The sequence below is a fragment of the Phoxinus phoxinus genome (assembly GCF_949152265.1).
Source record: "Phoxinus phoxinus genome assembly, chromosome: 10".
Classification (NCBI taxonomy): Eukaryota; Metazoa; Chordata; class Actinopteri; order Cypriniformes; family Leuciscidae; genus Phoxinus; species Phoxinus phoxinus.
Genome location: NC_136885.1, coordinates 3,128,581 through 3,141,037, shown reverse-complemented (window position 1 = coordinate 3,141,037; position 12,457 = coordinate 3,128,581). Strand labels below are relative to the sequence as shown.

Below are 12,457 nucleotides of genomic sequence, written 5' to 3'. Positions count from 1 at the left end.
GGCAAAACACAGCAATACAGCATAGTTCAAAACATAATAATAATTAATAATTTCAGAACATCGTCTCTCAGTCTTTATTCACCTCTTTTCATGGTTTCTCAATAGAATTCATAAAAGTACAGAATATAATATAATATAATAAAATAGAATAGAATAGAATAGACTAGAATAGTTCTAATAGGGGCTCGTTGTAACGCAGTGTGACAACATGTCCCGCCTGCACAACTGGGATATAAACCCAGCGAGTGTTTCTGCTGGTTGGCGAAACATTAAATGATTATGAAAACAGAGATAAAAAATTATCATAAGAAATGTACTTTTGCTATGGTTAAATATATATTCAGTGATATCTTCCAAAGATTTCTGAATTTTGGCACAATTTCTTCTCTATATAGTGTTGATACTGTATGGCAACTAGTAAACACACTAAAAGTTCGTCATGCTAGCATGTGTGGAAGTATTTAAAACAAGTGTGTGACAACTAGCCCCGCATTAGTGTGTGCCCCGCTTACCCCTACTTTTAAACTCAAAACAGAAATTAACGTACTTCTCAGAAATATACTTAAAATTACACTTAAGTATACTTGAGTTACTGCACACTGTCAGGAACGTCTAAGTATAATTGGCCTACACTTAGTCTTTTGATTAAGATACTGTATACTTAAAAATATACAAGTATTCTAAGTATACTTGACTTGTTGTGTTTACTCTTTTGATTGAGAACATATTGATTTGTAAAGATAACAGATATGTTCTTAATTCTCAGTATGTGATTTATGTGATGTTAGGTTCACTTTAAGAAAACTTACAAGTATGATTGCAGTATAAAACTACTAGTTTACTGAGAGCAGAGTACTTTCATGAACTAAACAATGTGCTACAACTATTTAACTAGTAAACTACCTATAATTTCACTTAGTTGCAGTACAAACAAAACACTAACTAGTTGTGTACTCGAAGTTTACTTCTGTTTCACTTAAAGAATACTTAAAAGAATATTTGTATACGCTAAAAATATTGGGGCCAATTTAGCCGCAATACTGAAATTAAAAACACTTATACAGTACTACAAGTATGATATTAGTATGTGTTCTACATAAGCGTACTTAAAAATATACTTAAACCTATTAAAATGACCAGCATCACTCCGCTGCGAGGCGTTGGCGTTTCTCGACAGTTTGTGTTTTCTTTAGCTTCATGATTCCTGATGAAATGGAAGATCCTGAATGGAAAATCCAATCAACAATCCATGAAGTCCCCGTCCTATGTTTTCAGTAATCTGTAACCTGTCACCTATATATTTACGTCACAATATAGAAGAAAAGATGTATCGCTACTCCCGTTCATTGCGACTTTAAACCTGACGTATGTTTTAATGTTGATATCTTTCTCTTCTCCAGCTCAATATCAGGGGAAGCCATTCGATTCGTGAGCTGGCGTGAGTCTGGGTGAGACTGCAGAAATCTGTTTGAAAAAGTCAAACCTGTTGAATGCGATTACGATGCTGGCAGAGTACAAATGACACACTTCACCTTATTATTGCTATGATTTTAAAAAGACTGCATTACCTATAACATTAGCATAAAATAATAGCTATTTGCCCATTTCTGATATAACCAAAAGCCTGCACGGACTAAGTGACAGTCAAGAAGGAAAGTCATTTCAGAGGTTGACATTTATTCGATTTTTTTTTACTTTAAATAGAAGTGTGATAAGAAAGCTTGTAAGGATCAATCCATGTGCTTTTCAAAATGCTTGATTATCAACGCTTCGGGTCCTTTCATACCCTGGCAATTATGCTCTACACAATGCGTACATTTTCAGATTAAGTTTCAAACTCATGTAAAGGAGATTTTCTGCGGCATTAACATAATCAAATCATGCCACATGATGTGTCACTATATGCACCATTTGGTTCCCTTTCGTTACAAATCTTTTGTGTAGCTATTGAATTTATGCGAAACCGTGCGAGTGTGTGTGTGCGTGCATGTGTGTGTGTGTAGTCGGTCTTTAAGTAGATCTCAGCTTCAGAATAACAGAGTGACACTGATTTGAGAGCAGAGAGTATGGAGCATTTGATTCAGGGTTTCATGCAAACAAACCCGACATCTGCTCGCTCTCATTACCGGCACTGAAGCTAATCGGCAGGCCAGAAGTGTGCTGACTCCGTAAATGTACAACAGCTTCAGTGAAACCACACAGCTGTGTGCGTGTGTACAAACCACATGCAGTTCGGTATGTGTGTGTGTGTGACATTGTGCTCGTGCACGCGGCTCGAACCCCTCCGCGCACCGCCTCGCGATTCACGCGCGCGCACATCGACCTCTGGTCTCTCCGTGTTGAGTTCTAGCTCGCCCACGACAGCTTATAGATTCAATTTGCACAAAATATTAAAAATTCATTTTCAGCCTGCAACTGATGGCCATCTTATACCGACGACACAATTCTTGTTGTCAGCTTGTTTAGAAATTTATCTCTTCCTCCTGCTCTTTTGTCACGCGGGAATTCACCGCACGTGAAACACGTTTAGGGGACACAACACAAGCCTCACAAACTATCATGTGCTTTTAATGTGAAGAGCATTTTAATTAAAAATAAAAAAAATTAGAAAAGTGCAGAGATACTGTTATATGAAGCATCATTCTATGTGTGTTTGTGCGTGCGTGTGTGTGTGTGTGTGTGTGTGTGAACACATGATGTGGATTTGAAGCCCATTTGTGTTTTAAATTAGCCTAGTGCAAGAGTCTAAGTATGAAACAGCCAAAAATGGCTTTTAGTATTTTTTGTTTCAATAAAAAAAAGGTAACCTAAAGCTGCAGTTCATAACAGCTATATATACTGTAGTATATATATATATATATATATAGCTGTTACCATATGAACCACAGCTTTATGTTACATTATATATATATATGAATGTGAAACAGTTTCTCTAGGAGGAGAAAGGCACAAAATAAAAGTGACACATAACTGTGTGAGATTGATTAACTGGTCATAATGAAGCACTGTAACTCTTAGGTAGATAAAGCCATTGATTTTTCAATAAATCTTTCGTTGGCGCTGATTCTCTCATTTAAAGACATTACATTTAAACCATTAATCATATTCTTGAACAACAGATGAGACAGCTTAAATGCACAAGCAAAAACCCAATAGACTCTACATTTATAAAAACGTATACCAAAATGTTGGAAAAGTCTCATTTAAATTGGCCCTTTCTGAAGGTCACACAATACAAGACAAATTCTTTAAAATTAGGATTCAAAAAAAGCCCAAATCTCTCGAGAGATCATCATTATTTTTCAAGACATATGCACTACTCTGCAGTGACATTTGGATGCGATCCAGAGCGTCCGCTGCCAGGACTGGAGAGATTCGGATAGGCCGCAGCTGCCCTGGACGATATTGAAAGGATTGAGTGACAGCACTGAATCCAAACTACACTAAAAAGTCAAGCTGGGTATTGGAAACCCATTGAGTTTGACCTCAAAGGCTGTTTCTGGATCTGCAGTGATTGGACGACTGTCATGTGGCGTAATGAAGGATAACATGTGGCCCTGCTGAGGTCATGTCAGACCTTAAAGCACATGTGTGTCAATGTACAGTATTCACCAGTTTGCAATTCTTCCGCATTATACATGTTTTACTCCAGGCTTCTCAGTATCTCTCAACAGGATCACAGCTTTTGCCATGCCAAACAAACCATGCCGATCGCTAAATCCCTTCCAAACAACATAGATCTGAATACTTAGAGTTCACTAAATCCTACGGCTCCACCACAAGCCAACGCTGTAATACTGTGGCGAGACACCGCATTGTCCTTTTCCACAGCGGATCCCGCTCCAGGTTCATAGCAGGAGGGCAAACCAGCTAATAACAGCAGAAACGCTCTTCCCCTCGACATTTACAGTCTCGCGGAGTGAGTTTGATCGACCATCTGGCCTCGGAGAAGTGCGTTGTAAAAACAGTGAAATCAATGGAGGCACGTCTGCTGTGGATGCCCACCATTACACAGCCCGTGCTGAACACTTAAACCAGCACACGGATCCGCCGCTCTCTTCGGACACGAGCCTCTCGAGTGCATGTCCATGCTTACGACGGGCAAACAACAGAAAGCCCTCTGCTGGATCCACCAATGCCTTTACACACATTTACCCAGCGTAGAAGACGTCTAATAGCGTCCACACACAGTCTAGGCTAAAAAAAACAAGGCCACATTTGGGCTGTCAGTGAAGATTTAATAGAAGTCTAAACCATATCCCATAGACTATAGTCATCAATTAGATCACAAAGAAATGAAATGAGTGCAGAAATGAAACCAAACACATTGTAATCACTGTTGACTTTGCTTACATGATGGAATATCATTCATCTTGCAAGATATTCTGGGAAAAACGACACGTAACCAAATGTAAGGTTATTTTGGCTAAGAGTGTGTTACTCACAGCCGGACTACATCGGGTCTATAGTTAACCAGACGGTGAAATGTCGGCTATTGCTTGTTAGTTTATTTTGCTGCACAAATCACGGTGGGAGAAAAATGCACATATATGCACTGCCACGAAGTCATGCATATGATCATATTTACAGCTTTAGAAGTACTCTACACACTGATCGGTTCTTTATCTGCCAGCTTGAGGATATTAGTACATGTCTCAAAGCAGATTTGACTCAACCTGCCACATTGTTTTTCATTTCAAATGTGCCGTTGAAATATTAAAGCAGCTGTTGAGAAAACATTTCCGTTTACACTGCCGTGAAAAGACAGAGATCTGAGCTGTCAAAAATCACAAATCTCCAGTACAATGTCACTGAAGTCACAGCCAGAGTCATCCATCACATCCGTCGAGTCGAGAGAAGCAGAACGTGGACCAAACACACTCCTCGAAACCTTCACAAATAACCAGGTCTTATTAAGAAGAATTAAAATCCACAGGGATTTTAACATCGCAGTGATTCCTTCAGAGGAAGAGAAAAAAAATTTAGTTCACTTACATGTAGTGCCAAACTATAATGGGATTAAATGTAAAATGCAACTAAAAATAATTCAAATAAAGCCATTCTGTGTGTATAACTGTTCAATTGTAACTGCATGGATGTGCCACTCTCTCTGTATGTGTTGGGGAAGTTGGAGGCTGTGCTTGGACATGTTAATGTCTCATAATGACATTTAGAGCCATTTTTCTGCATTGCATCGAACCACTTGTCAAAAGTGATCTGCCTTCAGACAAACCTGTATTGATCTTTATTGGGCTCCTGTCTCCACGCGCCTCACATATTTCAGCTTCTCAGACGGAGAAAAATCTCTGGTTGTCAGGTTGCATGAGTGCACTATTTCTCAGTGTATTAGCGAGGACCTTCAGTCCGGCGACGCGGTGCGTAAAGCTGAGGTTTCCAGGCAAACTTCAGCGCAATGTTTCCTAGCTCACCTGTTAAGACTGGGAACTTGTGCATTTACCAGAAACACCGCAATGCCACTGTTCTCGCCAAATGTCACTAATTCCACGTGCTAAATTTTCAACAGTTAACATGTTTCTCTCCATATGTCTGTGAAATCACGAAATCAATGCAGCACCATCTGTTCCGAAGACGCACGCGCATCTATATTTCTAGCGCTTAAACAGTCCGTACATGACATTTATTTCACTTTTTTGAGTACGAACGGCAAACTAACACCAGATCGACCCAACCAAGCACTTTAAACACTCATAAAAACATTCGATCAGTCAGATCAAGAGTCCGTGTCCGTTACGCATTCTCTTACCTATCCGTATGACATGGGGCATCCCGAAAGAGCTGTGAATCCAGAAGAGACCCACTATGATCGCGCTCCAGTATTCCACATATTCCCTCCTGTTCTTCATGACTGGAAAACACTGGGATCAATCCAAGGAGCTCTCCAAAAAACTGCTCATCAAATTTTAAATGGCTGGGAGTCATATGAGGATTGGACTGACTGCGACAGATTTGCTCTCATTGTAGTTGGTTTGAACACGAGCTCGCTGTATTAATGATTGTATTCATTAATTTGAGTGCGTGAGTGCGCGCGCGCTCGGGTCTCAGACGGAGCTCGGGATCCACCTGCGAGTGTGAGCTGCTGAAATCTGCCTGCAGGAGTCCCTGTATCCCTCTGAATCCCTGTATCCCTGTATCTCCTCCTACCGCTGATGCCGCAACAACCGGGCTGGAGTCCCGCGTCAGTGTGGATGGGGACTACGCTGCGCTGCGCGTTACACCGGCCGCGTCGCGCTGTTCGCGTATCGCGTGCTGGCAGAACTGCGCAGAAACGCATCGACCGACGTCTAATACTTGGTCTTGGGTTCAATGGTGTGGGGTCACGTTAAAAACATAGCTTTTTAATTTAGACTTGGATGCAAAGTTTTAGGATTTCTGAAATGTTAAACAAAATGTGCAGATGCATGATGTAAGTGTAAGGAGAAATAATTCAGATTCTGCACTATATGGCACACATATGTTGCCCATGTTGACTCCTCATATTTCCATTCATTGCTTCATTGAAGCACAAGATGCTGTTTGGAAAATGCTCCCATCACGCGGATAATGTGGATCTGACATCACTGACATCTTCACACAAACGGGTTTCTTTCTTTTTTTAATTGAGCTACTGGCTTTTCTGACTGTTGTTAAATAAAATAATGACATGATTATTAGTGGTCATACTTTGAACTCTAAATAATAAATCCACTGCTTTTAAAGATGGCAATCGTATTCATTGAATTTCATCATAATATCACAATGAAGTGAAACTTGGTTTAATTTTAAGTAATTTTGCTAATTTATTTTCTGCCATTTTTAATATATCTAAAATGAAAAACTTTAAATTTATTAGAAATATTTAAAGGGCTTCTTTATTTTTCCTGTTCCTAAAATGAATAAATAAATAAATAAATATCTTAATTGTTTGTCTATTTTACTTTTCCTAATAGAAATGATACAGAGATTGTTTGTGGATATAGTTTTAATTGACAACAATGTTTCCCTCTCCTCACATTCCTTCTGCTTTACTTTTATCCACATTATTTTTCAGGCGAGCGCGGCCATTTTAATGTGTCTGGCTTCCGGTGTCATTCGCTTCCAGTTATTCGTAGCTTTACAAAACAGCTTGTTATTGCAAACTGGGATTTCTTACCATATTATTTCAATAGTGTCTTAATTATAAACACGCTGATTTGTAGTGCAAACAGTTTTTCAGTTTACTGCACTTTGATATATTCTTCTCATCATTTAGCGGCTAATAAATCGGAAGTCTTGCACATTCACAAAAAACGCCGTACTTGTTGGGAAATAAGGTGGATAGTGTCCCTTTAACTGACAATAGCAAGTTAATGACATCATCCTCCAGGAAGTGACTTTTTTTTGGAGGAAAACAAGAGCAGAAACCTTCAGTCTTATTATTCGATGAATTTTGTGATATTAGTTCCAAAACATTTGATCCGATTTAATACGAATGAAGTAAATAATACCAAAATCCTATTAATTTCCCAGTCACAGTGTTCTAATGCAGTGTGGAAATGAGTCTAAACAGTTGGACCACAAAACCAGTCACAGGGGTCAATATTTTGAAAAGGAGATTTATACATCATCTTAAGCTGAATACATAAGCTGTCCATTGATGTATAGTTATAGGTGTTAGGATACAACTATTGAAAATCTATAAAAAATTTAAACATTGAGAAAATCTGCTTTAAAGTTGTGCATTTATGTTCACGATTGTGCTGCATACACTTACAAAAATACATGTTTTATATATTTACGGTAGGAAATTTACTAAATATCTTCATAGAACATGATCTTTACTTAATATCCTAATGATTTTTGGCATAAAAGAAAAATGGCAAAATTTGTGTTGGCTATTGCCACAGATACACCCGTGCGACTCCAGACTGGTTTGTGGTGCAGGGTCACATTATGCTTTAAGTGCTTGTTGTTCATTAGTGTTATATAATTACTGTACCATGAGCGTTGTGATGTAAAGGGGGTTTTCTGGCAGTGTGAGCAGGGCAGATGATAATACTCACTCACTGATCCATGCTTGAGTTTGCTCTCAAGAGTCAAGCTAATATTTACTCAGAGTAGGCATTTAAAAACTCCTCTTGTAGCACTGTTCACTGTGTCAACTTCATTTTGGTTTCATAAAGACTTGATTAAATGACGGTCTTGATAATTGCGGTGGTGTTCTGCAGTGATAACATGGGTCGTGTGTAACCTGAGGCTAGTGCGGTTTATTACACCAATGACCCATGCACTGAAATACCTGTTTAATGTCTATTAGTATAGTTCATATATGCCTTAACAAAAAAAAAAAAAAGGATTTAATATTGTGACTTAGCTCGACTTCACCCAGTCTATCTAAATGACTTTTAAATTGCGTACCGGTGAAAACAAATATGTAATTATAATAGGACACGATTAAGCTGCATCAACATAAAGTACTATTAGACTGACGAATGCAAATTACTAAAACAAAACACAATAAGCAAGAGCTAAATGATATAAAGCAACCTAAAGCAAATACATTTAAAAATAACTTAACATAAATAAACTAAAAGCCCTCACAAGGTCACGCAGGGACTTCTGGGAAATCCACCATCTATATTATAAACAGAATACAAACGATTATTGAAAATACACAAACACACTGTGAGCAACTACCTGACAGCTTAATATGATCAAAAAGTTGTGTATGAAACTGTTTGTGATTAGACTGTCTATTAATTAAGGCTAAATTAATGTAATTACTTTTCTTAAATTATATTATATATATATATATATATATATATATATATATATATATATATTACTTTCAGGCATAAGAGTGCTTTTTATATAATGAATGGCTAAAATCTTAAATCAATAGTACGTAGACCTGAGTTTACATCTGTCCCTGACCTGCTCATGTTCATTAACTCTTTCCCCGTCACTTCAGGCTTTCCGTGTTTTCACTGTTATGTGATAGGGGGCGCTATTACACATCTTCTGAAAGAGTGCAGAATCTCCTGATCAAAACACATGTGATGAAGAAGCAGAATCAAGCGATATCATATGTAATCATATGCATATGTGAAATAACGCGATCATCAACATTAAACAGCATATACACCAAATCTGCCCAATGTTACTGAATGTACAGGACGAGTTACAGGACTGTGAAGCTTTAGGGTGTTGATGGACTCGATCGACTCCATCTGTGTTTTATTCATCGTTCTGAATCTGATCTGGATTTAGTCTTTGGTAAAAACATGATATTCTCAGCTTTTAGCTCAAAATGTCGCTTTAAACTTTCCCACATTCAAGTGTTGATAAAAAAAACAATGCATGACGCTAGAATAAAACAGGGTTGTTGATGTTTTTTTAAAGCAGAGGCTGTTCTTTCCTTTGACATATTGCATGTTCTGATATTTATACAACAACATTTTCTGGGGGACATGAAATGTGTGAAAATGATCAAAAATGCTGGTGCTGGAAGGCAATATTATTTCCGAAAACGCTGGCGGGGAAAGAGTTAAAAAAACATTGTATTATTTATTTGTGGTAAGATTCCTTGTGTTATTATGATCAGTATTTTTGATATTAACTTTACTCTCTGTCATTATGCATACATGGTTAATGGATATGCGGAATAGAGAAGGAGATTGACTTTTCTTATTCATACACACAATAAAGCCACAACCGTGAGCTTTTCAACAGGATGATTTAAAAGTCAAATACGGTTGTCAGTCCCAATCACAGGCTGTGTGAACGTGACCTACGAGCCTCGAAACAAAGGTTTTACACAGGCGTCTGCATCCTCAAGCTAATCAGCTTGTTCTCCGAGACAAAGATTAATTCTAGGTGACTGCCCGGTGGAATGAAGAAATACGGCAAACCATTAAAATGATGGAGAACGATAGCGCGGCTACAAGGGAAGAAGCTGTTGACAGAGAACGGCACTTACGCTCTTTATTTGCGCCACTTGATCTGTGTCAGTGAGTACATTAGGCCCACATAACCGCTCATTGTGCTTATCTGTCTTTCCATTTCTCATGTTTTATGTGATGCCGTCAGCCGCTCGCCACAGGTGAATCATGATGGTTTCAGGGCTGAATACCTACAATACCAGCGAGTAGTAAACCTGAATAAGTGTGTTTATTCCCTTCTGTGACATGAGCAGTTCATTACTGACGTGCAGCATCTCTAATAGTACGTGTTCAGTGTTTTATAGTGCAGAGTGCACTGGTGTGGCCATCTGTCGAGAGAAACCAGACTGATCATAACAACAGAGCGTCTCCCGACACACAATCCCAGAGGAACGTGTGGATGCTCTTTCTCAAGAGATTTCATCTTAAGTACAAACTTTGTCTCATTTGTTTTCGCTAAAATTTCTTAGGAAAGAAATACAAAGAAGAGAATGACACAAATGGGACGACTGGTGACCATTAACAATAATGTATGTACAGTAACATAGCTTGCGTGATTTACCTTGGAGGAATTTGATGAGAAACCTTTTTAAAAGAGGCAACAGTTGCATTGCTGGCTTATGCTAATAGGCCATTATGGGCCAGATTTACACAACAGGGCAAGTTAGCGTGAGAGCACAATCCTATAAAAGCGCAGATGAGTGGAAAGTTCTGTTGATCTACTGACAACATGCAAACTAAAGTTCACAGACACAGCCGGATCGTTTCCATAATGACCAACACAACATTCAAATCAGCGTCTGCTTTAAGACGTGCTTTTTTTTAGCGGTTATAATGGTGGAAATACCAGTAAATGAACTAGAGCAAACCTTAGTAAACCATTTAAATACTCTCCTCCCATAAATGTTGCGTCTGAAGGGGAAACTTCTACAAATGCAATAAGGTCAGCCGCAAAAATAACCGTCCATGCCTTTTCAGCGCTAATGTTTCATTGCGTGTCTTTAGTAAATCCTGACAGTCGTGTTTTAACACCAAAAGAGGGTTTGCGCTGTTGCAAGCTGTTAGTAAATCTGGCCCTAATTAGTTATTTATATAAGATGCAAACTAGTCGGTTTTCTTTTTCTTTATAACACTTTTTCCATTGTCCATTTTAGACATTCTACTATCAGTAACTTTGAAACTGCATGTCAAGTAGCAGTCAGTAGAGTATTAGTAGACGGTCTGCTTCATATCTGCTGTTTTGATGCGCTCCGACCAACATTATACTGACTATAAGTAACTTTGTAACAACATGTCGACTTATTCTAACCTTAACCCTAGTTGACATGTTGTTGCAAAGTTACTTATAGTCAGTAGAATGTTCAATTGACCGTTCACAAAGACCCGCCTCCCTTAGTTACTGTCGCTATGTCCGACAAGCTACGCCTCTCTCACGCAGCATCATGTTCTCACGCAGTGAAAAACACATCGTGGAGCAGAGAGGACAGTGACAACACACTGACAGACAGGACAGACCAGCTTACTTTTCGGTTACTTTTGATATTAAACATATTAAACAAAGTCTCACCTTTCAAATTTGGTAATTTTTTAAAGAAATTGAAACAATAAATAGCGTTTTGTGGCTCTTTAATGTGTGTGACAGATCGCTGTGTCGCCTCAGTTAAAGCCGCTCGTGAACCGATCATCTCTTCTAGTTCATTTATAGCATCAAATAAACATGAATGAACATCAGAAGGAATGTTGTTTTAACCGCGGAAAGGCGTCAGTACACTCCGCTTCTCAAGCTCAAATCCTCCCATGTTAATCCACTAACTCTCCTGACTGCTTTGTTGGACAAAATGGCGGATGGCGAAGTATGATTGGTCAGATCACCTGTCAAAGGGGTCAATTGGACTATCGAAATAAAGTGCTACCTTTTTTACAGTAATATGGAAAAGAGCAGCTCCGACATTACCTTTGTGTTCCACTGGAAAAAGTAATTCAAGTCTAGATTGACTTAAGGACAGATAGATGACAGATTTTTCAGTGATCACAAACGAATGGGACAAAACATCGTAGGAAGTGCTACTCGACCAAATGTGAAGATGTGAATGCATGAATTTGGCACTGCGATCTAGAAAACATGATGAATGAGCAATACACTGCTGTAAGGCACATCTGATGTGAATGGGGAATTAAAAGTCCATTTGCTATAATTTGTGCTTTTAACTTTGTAGAAATCTTGAATGACCTCAAGCGTGTGTTTTTTTTTAAGACGCCGTCAAACTGCTTGTATCACTGCAACGACATATCTGCTGCCACTGCACTGGGGTTCACTGTCAATGCATATTCATGTCTCCAGATTTACAACTGCCTGGCACAATATAAGGGCTATCAATGTGAGTTATGCGCCCAATGCTCGCACATTATCAAGATTCATTGACTGCCACTTTCAGAAATACAGAACGTACACTGCTTTGGCAAACAAAATGTTGTGCGAAGGAGCCGGGTCCCTCGGTCTCGGGACTGTCCATTAGCCTGAGCGATAAATGGAGCTGATC

General features: G+C 38.7%; 1 protein-coding gene across 1 annotated transcript in view; it reads right to left on the bottom strand.

The window, feature by feature from the left end:
• grik3 (glutamate ionotropic receptor kainate type subunit 3) overlaps positions 1 to 6,112 on the bottom strand; it is a 149,745-nt gene extending 143,633 nt beyond the window's left edge. Inside the window, exon 1 of the mRNA XM_079625500.1 lies at positions 5,765 to 6,112. Coding sequence (XP_079481626.1) covers positions 5,765 to 5,864 — 100 coding nt within the window. The 5' untranslated portion in view covers positions 5,865 to 6,112. The remainder of the gene's footprint in view (positions 1 to 5,764) is intronic.
• Positions 6,113 to 12,457: the final 6,345 nt, after the last annotated feature.